Source organism: Arachis hypogaea, chromosome 4, assembly GCF_003086295.3.
Source record: "Arachis hypogaea cultivar Tifrunner chromosome 4, arahy.Tifrunner.gnm2.J5K5, whole genome shotgun sequence".
Classification (NCBI taxonomy): Eukaryota; Viridiplantae; Streptophyta; class Magnoliopsida; order Fabales; family Fabaceae; genus Arachis; species Arachis hypogaea.
Genome location: NC_092039.1, coordinates 8,967,531 through 8,986,982, shown reverse-complemented (window position 1 = coordinate 8,986,982; position 19,452 = coordinate 8,967,531). Strand labels below are relative to the sequence as shown.

The window sequence follows — 19,452 nt, the reverse complement described above, 5'->3', positions numbered from 1 at the left end:
ACCAAAATCGTCCCTGAGATTCCAATTGCACCAATTACGTCCTTGAGATTGGAAAAATTACACCATAGCAGTCCTTAACCCGTTTTTCGTTAACGACGCGCTGATGTGGCTTGATGACGTGGACCTTTGGTGACACGTGTTACCTCATGATTTGGCCACATGTCACCTCATGATGACGTATCGGTCAACGACACGTGGTATGCTGACATAGATGAATATGCCACCTGTCACAATGCTATTTTGCCACATGTCAGATTATGGCACATGTCTCAATGCTATTTGTCCACGTGTCATTCATTATGTTATCGTTACATGTGCACCAAATTGGTCCTTTATTTTGTATCAAATGACTCATTTTAGTCCCTGAAATTAAATGCCGTGCACCAAATTAGTTCCTTCATCAGTTTTTTCTCATTTTTTTATAAATTTAAAATTTTTAATTTTTTTATACACTAATTTTAATTATATTTTTTATTATATATATTTTATAATAATTTTTTTAATTAATAATGTTAACTTGTATCATTAGAGTACATCTTAACTAAAACTAAAACTTTATTATTGCCTCTTGTGTTTATTTGTATCTGTTTTAATACTGTTCAAGTTATGGTTACAATAAGTACTTATATTGATTAATAGTGTAATATATGAAAAAGCCACCTAACTAAGTTATAGATAAAATGAATTATTATAATCGACAGTATAAATCTATCTTATTAATTTAGTGAGAAGTTAATTATACGAGAAATCGGACATTCTTAAAATGGATGGGAATAATGAATTTATATTAGTTAATAAGTGCCTTATCAAGTATTCCTAAAATATTTATTAAAGTGTTAAATATTAAAAAAATTATACTAAAGAATATTATTATACCCTTAATTTACACTCTTTATTAAATCAATATCAATATGTCACATAATTCTTTTAATAAAATATTGTAGAAAAAATTATATAATTAAAACTAATATTTTATAAAAACACTTGTATTTAAATAACTTGTGAAAAGATAAAATTAAAATTAGTGTATTCAAATATATAATGAGAATTTTAAATTTATAAAAAAATGAGAAAAAACTGATGAAGGGACTAATTTGGTGCACGACATTCAATTTCAGGGACTAAAATGAGTCATTTGATACAAAGTAAGGGACCAATTTGGTGCACATGTAACGATGACATAGTGGGTGACACGTGGACAAATAGCATTGTGACACATGGCATAATCTGACACGTGGCAAAATAGTATTGTGACACGTGGCATACCCATCCATGTCAGTATGCCATGTGTCGTTGACCGACACGTCATCATGAGGTGACACGTGGCCAAACCATGAGGTGACACGTGGCACCAAAGGTTCACGTCATCAAGCTACGTCTAGGGGTGAGCACGGGTAGCGGGTACCCAATTACCCGTCCGAATCCGAACCGAACCAATTAAATTGGTTCTGGAACCAACGGGTAATCGGGTCCAACCCGATGACCTTTATTAGTGATTGGTTCGGATATTGGTTCTAGAGGTGCGGAACCCGAACCAACCCGTGAACCCGGTCATATATTAATTAAATAAAAAAATTGGTATTTAATTAAAAAAATTGTATTTCTATTAGATAAAGATTATTCACTATTAATATGTTTAGATTTTAATGAATTTAGTTTTTAATGTATTTGGTGTTTAACATGTTTGGATTATTTCTATTGATGTTATTGTTGCATTTTTAAGATAAAAATTTGATTTTTTTTATGAATTCGGGTATCCAATTACTCGAACCGAACCAATCCGTTCTTAATCGGTTTGGGTTGGTTCAGGTACATACCCAAAAAAACACAAATCCGAATCAAACTGAACCAATTACATTTTAATCGGTTCGGTTCTAATTTCATCTTGAATCCGAACCAAATCGACCCGTGCTCACCTCTAGCTACGTCAGCGCATCGTTAACGGAAAACGGGTCAGAGACTATTATGGTACAATTTTTCCAATCTCAGAGACATAATTGGTGCAATTGGAATCCCATGGACAATTTTAGTGCACGGCGTCAATCTTGGAACCACTACGGGAATTTACTCCACCTGTGACTATTTATTTACTTTCATTCAGCGGAATTATTATATGAATTCCGTTAGAAATAACAAATAAGACACCGAAATAATACCGGTGATTCCCTTCGAATAGCTGGAGTTCCCCCATAATCATAATTCCCTTCGTCTTGTTTTCATTCTACTCAAGCATCCCCTCCAAACGAGTACGATATTAAACTGCTTTGAATGTTTGATCATTCAAGTTCGGGGTATCTTCCGTTTGTTTTAGTGAGTATTTGGTAGGTTTTTGCTTCCCCGTAAAATTGATGTTAAACAATCACAATTATTAAGCAGAACGGAAAATGACTTAATAGTATAATCGATTTTGAACTCACAATAGTAAATTTTAGTTCGACTAAGATGGGCAATCTATAAAATGCAGAATTGATTTTTGTTAATTCCATTTAACATTCAGACATGTATTTAGTACAAATTATTTACGCATAAGGTCCTCAACTAAGCTTTTGTCTAATCTCAGGTGCTAGTCGTTGTAAGTATCGGTTGCTTTACTATGTAGGAAGAGGACAGATTGTAACAATTGTGTTAATACACATCTGTCAACCAACCATTGAATGATGATAGATTTTCGTGAGATAAATTTCACATCTCATCTAATCTCATCTCACCAACTTAGTGTATAAAGACACATTACATAATCACGCATCTGAAAATTATAACAAATGACTTATCAAGCGAAAAAGTGAACTTATATGTAAAAAGCAAACCAGAAAATGTGTAAAAATCACATAACTCTAAAAGGTGATAAATTAATCTCAATCATCTAGAGATCCTTAACCATTTTTCATACTTTGGCCCTTCCAACAAATACATAACTACAAAATTGTTTCAACAAGAGCTTTTCCTGCATCGATAATCACACCGTCTTCATGTGATTATGGGAGCAAAGACAACTGAATGGCACGGTTTTCCCTTATCAATTCTTCGTGGCCTTGTCAACGCATGAATCAAAATTCAGGAACTCAAAAAGATGTAACAGAACACTACTGAGATAGCTATTAAGAAGGGGGCCAAAAATTAAATGTAATGGAATACATATAACTGGGATCTGCGACACCTATCAACTCAAATGTTGCATTTAGTATTTAGTCAAAATTGAGGTTGCTCTTATGATTTCTTAAGAGGTAGAATTGAAACTCCATTTCGAGCTTCAGGGATTCGTCCCCACCTGCCTAGCCGAGGTTCCTGTAAGTAAATAAAGACATCTTATGTTAGGAGATAAACCGATAATTCTAGTACAGCAACAATGGCTAGTGAAAGGGATCAATATATATAGTTTTTTTAAAATCTAATTAGCCGTATGCTACTTAAAATGATAGTGGGGGAACAACTAGACAGACAAGTTACTAGTAAATAAATGTGACGATTCTCAATTCACACAGACTCCCGTTTTAAAGTCCTGAAAATTTTCATTTCCGAGGAAATATCATTTATACGCCATGCTTCGTCAGACATGAATAGCCATAAATCCATTGTTAATAGTTATATCTTATATAAAACAAAGTATTCTTAGACTGAGTTGCATGCAGCAGGAGAAAGTTCATTTACTACCATGGTTATACTCACTTTTAGTTATATTCATACAAGAATGAGAAAAGCTAAAGTTTAGGCCAAAAAGGAGAGAAAGAGAACGCCAATGGCATAGATGGTAAGTGCACAATAAAACTTCCCATTATTCCTAAGCTGTAAACAACTGTTTACAGTCAAAGTAGAACCAAGGAAGGCTCAAATAAGTAGTGTGCCAGTTGAACATTGAGCTAAACTGTGTATCAAAAGAAAGAGCATGATATCATGCAGAATATAAACAGATTGAGCAAAGTGTTACCTGTCCAACTCCAGCAATCAGAAACTTTGCTGATTTTGCAATAGTCAAGGAATTCACAAACCCAACCTGTATGCAAAACGGTTTAATTAAGGGCCAAAATATTGAGTCATGGTGGGCTTTTCAACTGCAAAATCAAACTCAACATTTGCACAGCAAATCTAATAATGGGTAGGTGGTTCAACATTTTGGAAATTGCTTTTAATTGCACAATACATGATTTAGCATATAGAACTACAAATTTTATGAACAAAATTTCACAGGGAAAAAGGCAATTGTTTTTTGTGGCATTTCCTTTTACTTACCAATGGCACATTGTGACAAAATTTGATATTATTAGTCTCACTTTCTATTGCCCATAATCGAACAGAACCGTTACCAGCACCAGAGGCAGCAAGGTCACTATTTCTACAAACAGTCACCGCACTGACCCATGAAAATACTGATGAAGGATGCTCTGTCTCGGGATGGTGATGACCATTTTCTGTAGACAAAGATAATAGTATTACTTTAGGATTGTAAGGTAACTAGGTAAGTTTAACTAAGCAACACAACATATAATATAAATTCATGCATTGAGATTGCAGAACTTGCAGCTAGGAAGAAAAGCAACAAATAATGCACTTTGTAATTAACCATTCATATTTTAGGAGATCTTTGATTGAACAAGGCATATTGTATGGAAAGAATATTTAGGGTTTTGCCTAAGTTACCGCTGGGCATTCTTCCACCATCGATTTGTTCAGTTTCTGTGCTTTCTGTTGGTAAAGCATGAGCATTCTTCACAATGTAGGTAGGCTTCTTTTTCACTGCTCTCCAAAACTCAATGCTTCCGTCATCCGAACCAGATAAAAATTCATCATCATTAATGAAACAACAACATTCTAACGAAGATGCAGGTGCGTGAAATATAAGACGGGACTCTTCATGAACCTAGAATACACATCAAGAAAAAGACAATACAAAATTATACTCCCATATGAGGGGAAAGGGAAAGAAAACATAAAAAGTAAATTGAAGTCTGTAGCTCAAAAATTTTCATTTTACCACTAGAAATTTTCATAGACGAAAGAGATAAAAGTAAAATAGCATTAAAAAGAAAAGTAGAAATCAAGCAGTATCTAACATACGAGTTGTTTAATAGCCAAATACTCTAAATTTCACTTTAGGGGAGAAACATAGTACCTTGAACATCTGCATGGTATGATCGCGCCCAGCAGTTAATACCCTTTCTTTGCGCAAGCAATCAATGCTTATCACTTCACTCTGGTGGCCAAATAGAGTATTCATGTAAGTTCTGTCTTCGACATTCCATATCTTAATCGTTCGGTCAAATGAACCAGAGAAAAGCTCTGAAGTTCCTTGTCTAAAAGCCAAACAAGAAACAGGGCCTCGGTGACCAGGAAATGCCTGTAAAAACAATAGACGAGAGTAAGAACCATTCTTTGCAAGTCCCAACAAAAATGTCCAAGATCCTATAACTTCAGTCATAGAAGAAGCCTGTGCTTTGACTAAATTACTATGCCACCATAGGAGAAACATGGTCTACATTTCCCTTGGTTTTCCATCATTTGATAACTTAATAGTGCAGATAACAAACAAATTGCAAAAAAAGAAAATGAACACTGTGACCTTGCTAAATTTCAAATCAATATAGTTATCACAAATTGCAGATTATTGAAGAATGAATAGCTACCTGAACATGCTCTCTGGTACGAGTATCCCATATATGAACATGCCTGTCAAGACCCCCAGTTGCTAAATACCGACCATCCGAACTTGCGGCCAATGCCAACACATGTTTACTCTGCTTCTTAGCTTTACTCTGCGGATCCTTCAATCCATGACTCTTCAGCACCGGATCACTCGGCCACCTATACTTCTCAAATTTCCCAGTACTCACATCCCACTGCATAATACTCCCATCCTTTGAAGCTGAAAATCCTTTCGTATCGTCCTCAGACAGGGCCACCGCAGTCACAGAATGCCGGTGCTTCACCAGCACCCTAAACCCACCGTCAGTACCACTAGTCTCCGGCACTTGCACCCTAAAAACAAAATTCCCCTATGTTACAATTTCATGAAAATTGCAAACACATAACACATTTAACCTAATCTAAAACTAGTAAACTACAACAAAAGCTTGAAAGTGAAACATTGGGATCGTAATTTCTAACCTTGAAGCAATGGCTCTTCTGACTCTGCCACTCTCCTCTTGCTGGTCCTTGATGAGTTTCTCAGCAACGAGAGAATCTCTGAACCCTTCTTCGTCTTCATCAGCACCTTCACTCTCATCTTCATCTTCCTTCTTCTTTGCTGCATCGCGATACTTTCTCAAGAAGTCCTGGGCAATTCTCTTCCGAGCTTCAGCTCCGGTTTCTTCTTCTTCCTCCTGCTGCTGCTCGGATAGGTCTTCCCCGTGTTCCCCGGCGAAGAAGTCATCGTCGTCGAAGTCGCTGTCAATCTCATCGGCGGCATTGACATCGGCATCGTCACGGTTGGGCTTGCGGCGCTTACGTGAATCGTTGGCGAAGAAAGGGTCGTGAGAAGCAGCTTTGTGTTTGTTACGGTTCTTCTTGTTTGCAGGCATAGTGTTTGATGAAATGAATGAATGAATGCGAAGAGAGAGAGAAGGTAGCTGCTTTTTAGGGTTTAAGGAGGAAAACAAAAATGAAGTGTGGTTTTAGCGGTTCTTTCTTTCATACAGCGGCCGTGAAGACTTCACTACTTTTTACATGTTTTGCCCTTCACTAATTTTTCTTTCCTATTATGGTGAACTAACAAAATGTTAATAAAAAAATTATATAACTAACAAAAATAATTTTAAAACATATGATTGATAAATAAGTGTATAAAAATTTTAAAAGTGATAAAAATAATCAAGAAGATATATTCTTAAAAAAATTAGGGATTATATTTTGATGCGATATTTTTTGTAACTATTATTAGATAATTTTTTTTATAATTTAATGATTTTAAGTTTGGTGATATTTTTGTGAATGATAATTTAAAAAAAAAATAAAAGTATAGAGATCTAAGTTTACTCTAATTTTTATATTTAATTTGAAATAGATATCCAAATATTTAAAAAAAATTCAAATCAAATATATAAATAAATTGTCTAAATACAAAAACTTTTTCTCTTATAAATTAATATGATGTTTTTTGTTATTTTTACCATATTTTTAAATTATTCAAAATTTTATTATCATTTATGTATTTTGTGATTAATTTTAGCAGCAGTATAAATTTTCTAATACTATCTTAATAATTTACCCTTTTTTGATATAACACATGTATCCACTACTGAATATAGTGAGTAATCACTATTTTATAGATATTTCTATCGATTAATAGACAATTTAATATTAATGTATATTAATTCACTTTCTTTCGCGTATTCAAAGATTGTAATAGTAATAAAACATTAAAATTGGCATATAATGGTGAGTATTTTAATTTCTTAATTAGTGATCTTGGTTTATATCTTAAAATAGAAAAATATTCCATAATATTCCGTAATAAACTCAATCACAATACGTCGAAACTTTAGTTCTTTACTCTGATTATAGGGCTTCGAGATTTTTAATTTGGTTGGGTTTTCAATCAAAACTCTATAGCCTTCATCCATGGTCTTTGCTGGCTTCGGCCCTTTTCTTAATCATATATTCATACATTTTTTAAGCATTACCAAAAACAAAAAATATTTTGGTGAACCCTAGTTGGGCTTTGTGCAACCCAAAAAGGAATTTTGTGGAGCAAAATTATGAAAGGCCTTGTCAAATGTCAATGAAAAATAATTAAGTCAATTAACTGCTATTTTGGTTATTTTTGGTTATTTCTAAAATGACAAATAATTCCACAATTTGTTTTTCCTAACAAATGACTTCTCTTTTAATTAACGTTAGGGTTTGTTGGGGGGGGGGGGTTATTCTCAAAAAAGATCTTTTATAAAAATAAAAGTAATTTTATGTTTAAATATCTTATATACAAAGATCTTTTTATTTATTAATTATGTTTAGAAAAAATAATATAAAAATATTTTTTTATTTATTTATTATATAAAAAATATTTAAAAAAAAATTTAAAAAAATATTTAATTGTAGGTACTTTTATTTTTACTATTAAAAATTTGTCAAACACATTAAAAAATAAAAAATATTTTTTTTCATTAATTTTTTTTATCGATTTAATAATACCCAAATAAACACTTACTGCCTACAAAAGCCTAGAAGGATATACATAAAAATCCAACAACATAAAAAACACTCGATTCTCATATAACATTATTGGAAATTAAATGATACAAAACACAAATGGATATCCATACATCTATCAAATACAAAATCAATCCCAATCCACAAACAACATGACTTATTTATGTATGTGAATATATAATCTTTTTAGGCTGAGCTAACACCCTGTTCTTCTGATGATTCTACTCTAGTAGCAAAAGTAGCCAATCCAGAATTTCCATTAACAAAGTTACATTGCTTTCTGATTTCACCTTGAGAGCCAGTTAGAACTCCAATATTACCCATCTTAATCATTGATGCCTTAAATGCTTCAAAGAAAAGAGTTTGGTTACTGCTGAAACTGTTCACAATGCTAAGTGTAGATGCACCAACTGTAGAGAAAAGTTCTTGATCACTCTGAAGCAATCCATTTAGAGATTGAAGATTGGAGAAGTATTTGTTGTCAAATGTGTCTGGGGTTGTTAAGTCCAAATTGGTGAGAGTATTCCCTGCTCCACCATTGGGGCAAATTGATCTAAGTGTTTGTAGATAGGTTGTGTTCAAAGTTGGATCAGGATTTCCAGTGTTGCTAAAATTATATAATCGACTGCTGAAAAATCTACATTGAGCTCTCCCAATTGTGTGAGCACCTGCAAATTTTCATACATATACAATGTTTTAAACATTTATAAACTCAATCTTCGTTTTTTATTGACTGAGATCTAATAACATAAATGATCATATCTCTAACACATTCGATGCACTTCGCAAGAGCTTTTTTTGGACTTGAGTGAATTTTTTTTCTATAGACTTTCTGTTCTCTTTTTATTTATCTTATACTATTCTTTTTATGTGAGATAATAAGGATCAAACTCTAAACATTTTTATCATAAAAATTCTGATCCTATATCATCAAATCATTTCTTTCAAAAGTTTAAGATAATAGAAAGAGAGATATAAATGGTTACATTTCTAATAAAAATGTGTCATTATAATAAATAAGATTAAACAAAAGATGCTATTCAAATAAAATTAACAATATATTATCGTATATAATTTAAAACAGATGAAGCAACTATATAATTATTTTAAAAAAATAAATCATATACCTGAAAGTGCAACTAGATCAGTTATGTTGAGAGATTGATTGGCAAAAGTAGAGATAAGTTGACTAAGATTGAAGTTTGGAGCCGGAAGTTTTTGATTAGCAAGGGTAAAGTTTGCTGTTAAACTATCTCTTCTTCCCAATGGAACTTTCCAATCAGGACCATGAGCCTGTAAATATATATAGTTGTACAAATTTACAAGAAAGTAAGGTTTTCAGAAAATTAAAAAAGATCTGCAAAACTAAAAATATATGAAATTAAAACTTATTTGGTGTATTATATATGTAAGTTGTAGTTAGTGCCTTCTAATGATTTATTTCTTCAAGCGAATTTTTATTTCCTCTGTTTTAGTTACTAGATCAGTATATCAACATTATTCCCAATAAAAGGAATCTAAATTCTAAAGGATATAGCATCAAATGACCAAAAGCCAAATGTATATTAACGGATTTAGATAAAATTCTTTTTTTAGTATCTCACATTTTGAGTTAAGTTTTAATTTCATTTTTTTGTTAAAAATATCGTATTTTTGGCTTAAACATCTTATATTTTATTATTATAATATTAATACATTATTTTTAAAAAAATATTATTAAAGTAAAATATTTGAGACAAAAATAAAATATTTTAAATTTTAGATTAGAATTTAATTTAAATTTAAGATTAGAGAGTACTTTGTTCTAATAGTTTGTTATCTTGGAAGGTGAAAAACTTTTTTTTTTTGACAAAAAAATTATATTTTGTTTCTTTTCAAAGTTATATATAAAGAATCCGTACTAAATTTCTAATGACTAATGAAATAATTTTTTTTTTTAAATATATCAGTAGATCGATATTTCAGTAATTTTTAATTATTGATCTTAATTATAAAAATACCGATATATAGGGACATTTAAAAATTTTTCAATGAAATAAAGTGAAAGTGAAGTTGGAATGGTATGCATAATTTTGCCTTTAAAAAAGTAGTGGTTGTACTAATCCATTTGGGGCAGTTTAAAAACAATATTATTAAAAGAATAAAGTGCTACCTAGTAACTAGTACCTACATAAAACATAGTTGATAATTTATCTATTTTGGGTAATTTTTAAAATTTAAACTAGACATATACACAACTTCGTAATAATTATTAATTACTTGGCAATTTTCTATTAGCTCACAACATAAAACCGGTTTAACACTTTCCATGCATGATATAATTAGATTATAATATAATACCTACAAAACAAAACCTTTTAATAAACTAGATACTACTATACCAGTGAAACTCAAACAAGAAATGCATGGATCAAGATCCTACCAAAACAGATGAAATTTCTGCAGCAAGTGCAAGAATATCAGCACAAGAAACAACACCAGGACAAGCATTTTCAACCGCTGTTTTGATATTATTCACAACATCTAAGCCTCTTATTGAGTTGTTATTTGGTCCTGCACCTTGTTCACTCACTATGGTACTTGTGCTATTCAGCAAAATTGATGCATCACAACCCTGCCACAAGCAACAATAATTATGGAATGTTTTTACATAATTGACTGTTAGTGTAAATATAACAAATAAATAAGTGTTTATAAATGCCTAGTCTATAATCTATATAGTCTCACGGAAGAACATACGCACATAGCATAAGTAACATTAGAAGTCAAACTAAAATATTAGTATTAGTTTTGGGTCATAATTATAGAGAAAAATAAAGAAAGAAATCTTTAGAATAAGGAAAAGTATGGAGAAGTCCATATTATTATTGATGTTGAATACAAGGTGGAGAAGAACTTCAAAGAGAGGACAAAATGGGAGCAAATGCTATCCGACAAGAACTAGATTTTAATGTACACATGATTTTCTATAAAAAAATATATTTTATGATATAATAATAATAATAATAATAATAATAATAATAATAATAATAATAAAGAATTATTTAAAGAAGAAAGAGTGTGGCACCAAAACTCATAAAGGCATAGTAATTAAGTAAAGAGAAAACATACTTGAACAAAGCAATCATGGAAGTGGAGCCTCATGAGACTACCAAGCATTCTTGGGTCAGATTTTGAAACGTTTCTTATAACTTCTCTAACAATGGAATGAACATTGGCACAAGTGTTTTTGTAAAATGATGGATCTAACTGTGCATCTGAGGAAAATGGAAGTGCTCCAAGCATGAGCATAGTCATAACCACAAAACAGAACAACCTTACATGAAAGGACCTCATTTTTAAAGTGTTCACAACAAAAGACTCGTAGTTCTATGTCTGGTTTGCTTCATATTTTTACCTGGCAGAGAAGGCCCTATTTATAGAGAGAAACATGCATGTTTGTATATTATACACCTATGGGTCATAATAAATACAACTATTTTATTTCATCTGTGATTCAAATTTTCAATCACATGCAATGCAACTTTTGAGAAAGCCTGTGCGTGTGTACTATCTGAACTTTGGTTTAATTGATTTGGTGTATATACAGGGTGTTAGGTGTATATACAGGGATTTAAAAAAAAAAAAAAATAGAAGTAATAAATTATGCAAATATCTTTTGAAATTAGATGATATCTAACTTCCCTTAATATACTTTGATTTATTATGTCTATACACTTTCTTTTGAAAAAAACGCAAATCTCTCGAAATAAAACAGGGTTGGGAGAAGGGATACATCCAAAGAATATAGGGTAAAATATCAAAATTGGTCTCCTATATTTAAGTCTAATAATTCTGTGTTAGTCTCTAAGATTTAAAGTATACTATTATGAATTTAAAAAATTTTATTTAGTTTTGATGTAGTCCTACTATGTTAATATTAAATAATTAACGAAATTCAATTTTTAAATATGAAAAATTTATATAACCAAATTCTTCAGTTGTCGAGAGAAGTTTCCCGCAATAAAAAGCGATGATGGCCTTGTCTTCATAGCCATCGGCAAAGTACCTCTTGATTTCTTGAAAAGGACATTAAGATTTGGTAAAACGGTGACGTTAATTATTTAATATTAATTTTACGGAATAACTATATTAAAAGTAAATAAAACTTTTTTAGATTAAAAAAAATATTTTAAATTTTAAAGACCAAAACAAGATTAGACTCAACGATAAAAAACCAATTTAATACTTTATCAAAAATATAATATACACCGCCTAAATTGATAATCACATTAATGATTATTTTTACGCCTTGAATTCGATACCTTGAAGTTGCATGGATACACTTTAATCGTTGAAAAAGAATTAATTTAATTTATTATTTATAAAAAATATTAATATTTAATTTTATATTATAAATATAAAAGTATTGAATTTTAACCTTTCTTACTAACTATGACATGCTTAACCCTTACAAAAAGAGGTAAACGGTACCATTATTGGATATTTATAAATCTATCCATCAAAAGTTTTAAATCCTAAACATCAAAATATTTTAACAATAGATAATTTAAGTTTGATTAACAAATATCCTAACAAAATAGTACAACTATAAAAAGAAAGCTGTAAAAAGCTCGTTATTAAAGTTGCAAGTGTAAAAAAGTTAATGAATAATGATTACTAGACAAATAAATGTTAATATTTTATTTTGGTTATATTTCATATGAATAACTGAAATTCAAAAAAAAAAAAAACTATTAACAAGGTTGAACATATTTTTCAAAAAAAGTTGAGAGTTGTATATATTTTTATAAAATAATAAAAAATTAAAATTCATAATTTATTATTTTATTTATTTTCTTAGAAGCAATACATTTTTTAAAAACGATATACTTTTTATTTTATCTAAAATATACTATTTTGCTTACATAGCAGCCCTCTATTCCTCTATATATATATACACTTCATCTAGAATGCACTAATATTTTCCAACATAGTAGTCATTACTGTAGATATTATAGAATAGACAGATCAAGTAAATTATTGACTGTTAAACAACAACAATAATTGTAAATAACGTGTCCTACATGAAAAAAAAAGTTGCCATACACAAATTAATTAAATATAGCACGTGGTGGGCCAAGAATCGATGATTTTTGATTTTTCTACAATTTTGCACTATGATAGTTTCCTATGTATATTTTTCTTCCACAAAATAGGGGTGTTTGGAGACATATCGGATCCGATTTAATTAGATTTGAATTTGATCCAAAAAATTATTGAATCTATTTTAATTTGACGAAAGTGATTTGACATAAATTGGATTAAACTAAATTAATTTGACGTAAAATAGTATATATAAATTATAAATTATATATTAAAATAATAAAAGTTTATTTTTAAAAATTAAATTTAATAAAATATTATATTTAAAATAAAAATAATATCGTATAATATAAAAATATTAATTAATATATAAAAATATAATATAATTTTATTAATTTTATTCTAAAATATATATTTTTAAATATATACATAAGCTAATTTAAAAATAACACCGAATAAAAATAATAAATTCAAACTCAACAAAATATATTTTTAAAGCTGATTACCAGCTAGCATTTGAAACCACAAGTTGGCGTGAATATACATATGGAGAATGCTAGGGGGACAATGACTTTGTTGAACAATGTGAACAACCACCAATCAAATAAAAACACACTACATGGAAGGGTGTAATATGAATTTTATTGAAGGGAATAGCAGTAGCAGGTATACACACTATGGAGGACTCAAGCCTCTATGTAACAGTATAGTAAGAACAGAACCAGTATAATAAAGAAGAAAAGAAAAATTGAGAAGGAACGCATTAGAGACAATCCACGCTCCTCATCCAAAGACCTGTGCAGAATTTTGGAAAGGTGAGATCAGAGAGGGTTTTCCATGATAGAAGGAAGGGGAGAGAAGGAGAGAGAATAGAAAGGCTAGAGAAAATAACAGAAAGGAGTGAGAATTACCACATCACGCTAACGAACGTATTCCTCTAACCGCCTATTAGTAGTTCTCATTCTTGCACTTCTTCTTGGGCCTTGATTTACCCCTATGCTTGCCATCTGTCCCTGGCTTATAACTGATTCCTCCTCCCACATATGTGGCTCTAAGGTATGATTGTTATTACTATTTTCTGCATATGTAGCCTGGTTAACCTCCACGTGCTCTGCCTTCTTCCTATTCGTTACATTACCCCGCTCATCAACAACAACCTTGTCCTCAAGGTTGAAATCAGGATAAGTATGGCGCAGATCATCAGCACTCTCCCACGATGTGTCCGCACTCGGCCCCTGACCCCATTTGACCTGCAGTTGGAGAATCTTTTTACCATCTTTGATGACTGTTCTTGTACCCAGAATTTCTTGCGGTTCCAATAAAGGTCCCAACTCTGTTGTGCATAGAGGAAGGGGGAGATAATGGTCAACCTTCTCACCTCTAAACTTCTTTAAAGCTGATATGTGAAACACATTATGAATCTTGGCTTCAGGAGGCAGTGCCAATTTATAAGCCACGACACTAAGCTTACGACAGATCTTAAATGGCCCGAAATAACGCATCGCCAATTTTTGATGCTTCCTCAAAGCAACTGAATGTTGTCTATAAGGTTGAAGCTTTACCAACACGAAATCACCCTCGTCAAATTCAACCAAACGTCGCTGCTTGTCTGCAAAGTGTTTCATGAATTGTTGGGAGCGAGCCATGTTACGCTTTAGCTGCTCTAATATCTGATCCCGTGCTAGCAACATGTCTTGAAGAGACGGTTCATCATCTGGGCAGAATTCATACTTCACCAAGGACGGCGGATCCCTACCATATAAGGCCCTAAAAGGAGACATCTTAATACTCTGGTGCCAAGAAGTGTTATACCAAAGTTGCGCCCATGGAAGCATCTCGAGCCACTTCCTAGGAGCATCAAAGCAGAAGCAACGGAGATACATTTCCAGAGTCTTATTCAGTACCTCACTCTGACCATCCGTTTGAGGGTGGTAGGCAGAACTCATAGCCAATGTAGTGCCCTGCATCTCAAAAAGCTGCTGCCAGAATTTGCTTACAAAAACCTTATCCCTATCCGATACAATTGATTTAGGAAATCCATGAAGCTTCACAACATGCTTAACAAAAGCCTCAGCAACACTCTTACTACTAAAGTCAGGCTTGAGTGGAATGAAATGAGCAAATTTGGTGAGGCGATCAATAACAACTAAGATCACCGAAAAACCATTAACCGGTGGCAAGGCCACAATGAAATCCATGCATATGTCCTCCCAAACTCGAGAGGGAATTGGAAGAGGTTGCAGCAGCCCAGCGGGTAACTTGGATTCTATCTTCGCCTTTTGACAAGTGCCACAAGAGAGCACATAGTCCCTTATTTGTCGTTGCATATTTGGCCAGTAAAAAGTAGAGCAAATGCGCTCCACGGTCTTGGCAATACCCGCATGACCGCCTACAGCGCTATCGTGGTATTCCTTCATGATGAGGTCAATGAGTTTGCTGTTTTTGGGTACCACTACTCTGTCCCGCCAGAGCAAGATGCCATTGCGATATGAATAATTCTTATCAGCTACCATGTTGTGACGGCACTGAATGATAATATCTTGAAGGAATGTATCCTTATCAATCTCTTCCTTTAGAATATGTAGCCATTCAGATTTTGGAGTGGACCAAGCCGCAAAGAAGGAACCAGATAATGCATCAGCCGCAAGATTTTCCTTACCCGGCTTATATTGTATCTCAAAGTCGTACCCCAAAAGCTTATGCAGCCACTTATGCTGTTCTGGGGTGTGCAGATTCTGCTCCAAGAGGGTCTTTAAGCTCTGGTGGTCAGTGCGTATGATGAACCTCTTACCCAGCAAATAATGACGGAACTTGGCAACTGCCTCCGTAATCGCGTAGAATTCACGGGTGTAAGCTGACTGCTGCTGCATAGAGGGAGATAATTTTTTTGAAAAGTAAGCAATAGGGTGCTTCTCTTGAGCCAATACAGCCCCAATGCCCAACCCTGAAGCATCTGTCTCTAACTCAAAGGGCAACTCAAAATTAGGAAGAGCCAAAACAGGACGTGAAGAAATGGCCATCTTGAGTTGAAGAAAGGCAGATTCAGCCTCATCTTTCCAGACGAATGCATCCTTCTTGAGCAGATCGGTCAGCGGGGCAGCAATAGAGGCATACCCTTTGATGAAGCGTCGATAATAACCTGACAAGCCTAAAAAACCTCGCAGCTGCTTGAGGTTTTGAGGTTGTTTCCACTCCATAACTGCTTGCACCTTTGCATCTTCCATATGAACCCCATTACCAGATATAGTATGGCCCAGATAATCTATCTCTGCCAAGCCGAAGGAGCACTTTGAAAGCTTGGCATAAAGCTGTTCCTGCTGTAATAGCTTCAAAACTAATTCGAGGTGGTGTAAATGCTGGTCCCACGTCGGGCTATAGATGAGAATGTCATCAAAAAATACCAGCACGAACCGCCTTAAGAATGGACGAAACACATCATTCATCAAACATTGAAATGTTGCTGGGGCATTGGTTAAGCCGAACGGCATCACCAACCATTCATACAACCCTTGATGCGTCCGGAAAGCAGTCTTGAAACGATCCTCCGGCCTAACCAATATCTGGTGGTAACCCGAGCGTAAATCTAGTTTTGAGAACACTGTCGCACCAAAAAGCTCATCTAAGAGTTCATCAACTGTGGGAATTGGGAAGCTATCCTTGATGGTGATATTATTGAGAGCCCTATAATCAGTACAAAACCTCCATGTGCCATCCTTTTTCTTAACCAATAAAATTGGTGATGAAAATGGGCTCTTGCTAGGCTGGATAATTCCTTCGTGTAGCATCTCCTGAACCATTAATTCAATCTGAGCCTTCTGACTATGAGGGTATCTATAAGGTCTGGACTTCACTGGTGCGGCACCCTGAACCAACGGAATGCTATGATCATGAGTGCGCTGTGGAGGTAATCCTGATGGTGCAGCAAAAACCCCCTCATAGGTATGAAGAAGCCGCCCCAATTCAGGTTTCATAGTCACAGGGAATTGAATCTTGGGCATAGCAGCCTCCGTCGCTGGTTGCACCTCAAGAGTGAAAGCCGCTGCAATGGCGTCAGTACTAACCAACCGCTTTATATGGTTAAATTGAGCTTGAGCAGGGGTCCCTGATTTTTCACCATTCACAGTCACAAACTTACCCTGGTGCAAAAATCTGAGAAAGGAAGAGTCATAATCCACTATGTGAGCTTTTAGAGTCTTTAACCAGGTTGTACCAATAACCAAGTCGCCCCCTGCAACATGTAGCACAAAGACATCCGGAATTGTCACATAGCAACCTGACAAATTAACATTTAAGGCCGGAAGGTATCCCTCCACCGGTAACACATCAAAATCACCCACCATGACCTTGACCCCTGGAGCAGGCTCAATGGGCAGATTCAAGAACTTAGCGATTCGGGGCTGTATAAAGCTATCAGAGCTCCCCCCATCGATCAGTGCCGAAACTTCTAACCCATTAATTGAGGGTCTAATACGGATCATGGCCGGACCAGTGGTACCTAGCATGGCATTACATGATAAATGGTGGCCCAAGACTTGCTGCTCTAATTGTGGTAAAATCTCTAGGTCGAGCGGCGTATCTCCCGTTGATGGATCAATGTCCTCCAAATCATCGGAACCAAGTTGCAGCAACATGAACTGGCGATTTGTACACCTGTGGCTAGCTGAAAACTTCTCATCACACCAGTAGCACAAGCCTTTGTCACGTCTAATTTGAATCTCTGCTGGTGATAGTTTTCGGATTGGTGTTTTGGTTGGAGTAGGAGCGTTACGCTGATTTGGTGTTGGAAGCAAGGGCGGAAGAGGACCACGATTATTTACGCGTGGTTGCGGTGCTGCCATAGTAGGAATTCCTGGACGACTAATTGAAGGGCCCAAGGTAGTACGTGGAGATGGAGAGAATTTATCCTCGTAAAGTCTGGCGAGGGCGACAGCGCGCATGAGCGACGGGGGGCACTGGGCCTTCACCTCGCGGCGAATATCGGGCTTGAGACCACTGATGAAGCAATCGCGAAGGGCCTCAGGTGGTTCAATACGTGAACGATTCGCCAACGCCACAAAATCGGAATAATAGTCACCCACTGACCCAGATTGTTGTAGCTTGAAGAGAAGTTCCCGTGGCGATTCATAGAGAGACGGACCAAATTCAATTTCTATTACCCGCTTCAATTGATCCCACAAACGAAATTGAGCAGTGCGCTGAGACATTTGAAACCAAGGAACTGTCGGTCCCGTCATATGGATCCCAGCTATACCGAGCTTCTCCTCCTCAGGCACCCGAAAAAAATCAAAGTATTGGTCCATCGAGAAGATCCAGCCAAGCGCATCTCCGCCATCGAATTTTGGTAAATCAAAATTCACCCTTCGTTGAGGAAGCCCGTATCGGGGTTGGATATCACCCTCAGAGTTCGACCCATGCGTAGGCTCACGCGATGGAGAACGGCTACGAGTTCTGGACTGAGCGAGCTGAGCAATAGAGTGTTGAATCGCATCAAACTTTATATTCGTAGTCTCAGAAGTTCTGGCCCTCTCAGCTCGGTGTTCCTCCGTTACCAACTCAAGCAATTGAAAGAGTCGCTTGATGTCCGCCTCCATCCCTTTCATCCTAGTATTATCAGCCACAGCCATGGAGACAATGAAAGCACCAAATGGAAGGGTGTAATATGAATTTTATTGAAGGGAATAGCAGTAGCAGGTATACACACTATGGAGGACTCAAGCCTCTATGTAACAGTATAGTAAGAACAGAACCAGTATAATAAAGAAGAAAAGAAAAATTGAGAAGGAACGCATTAGAGACAATCCACGCTCCTCATCCAAAGACCTGTGCAGAATTTTGGAAAGGTGAGATCAGAGAGGGTTTTCCATGATAGAAGGAAGGGGAGAGAAGGAGAGAGAATAGAAAGGCTAGAGAAAATAACAGAAAGAAGTGAGAATTACCACATCACGCTAACGAACGTATTCCTCTAACCGCCTATTAGTAGTTCTCATTCTTGCACTTCTTCTTGGGCCTTGATTTATCCCTATGCTTGCCATCTGTCCCTGGCTTATAACTGATTCCTCCTCCCACATATGTGGCTCTAAGGTATGATTGTTATTACTATTTTCTGCATATGTAGCCTGGTTAACCTTCACGTGCTCTGCCTTCTTCCTATTCGTTACACTACACCTCCAAATTAAACTTCTAAATTTTAATATTAAAATAACTATCCATACACTAGTAAAATGAATA

General features: G+C 34.6%; 2 protein-coding genes across 2 annotated transcripts; both read right to left on the bottom strand.

The window, feature by feature from the left end:
- Positions 1–2,814: 2,814 nt before the first annotated feature.
- LOC112796158 (U3 snoRNP-associated protein-like EMB2271) lies at positions 2,815–6,732 on the bottom strand. Its single transcript, XM_025838484.3, has 7 exons — positions 6,100–6,732; positions 5,619–5,970; positions 5,108–5,332; positions 4,636–4,855; positions 4,228–4,406; positions 3,926–3,991; positions 2,815–3,285 (listed from the first exon to the last, which is right to left on the bottom strand). The coding sequence occupies exons 1-7, from the start codon at positions 6,510–6,512 to the stop codon at positions 3,208–3,210; spliced, it is 1,533 nt and encodes a 510-aa protein (XP_025694269.1). The 5' UTR covers positions 6,513–6,732; the 3' UTR covers positions 2,815–3,207.
- Positions 6,733–8,181: 1,449 nt separating this feature from the next.
- On the bottom strand, positions 8,182–11,560 carry LOC112796157 (peroxidase A2). Its single transcript, XM_025838483.3, has 4 exons — positions 11,251–11,560; positions 10,562–10,753; positions 9,267–9,432; positions 8,182–8,807 (listed from the first exon to the last, which is right to left on the bottom strand). Exons 1-4 carry the CDS (start codon positions 11,473–11,475, stop codon positions 8,326–8,328), a joined length of 1,065 nt encoding a protein of 354 aa, XP_025694268.1. The 5' UTR covers positions 11,476–11,560; the 3' UTR covers positions 8,182–8,325.
- Positions 11,561–19,452: the final 7,892 nt, after the last annotated feature.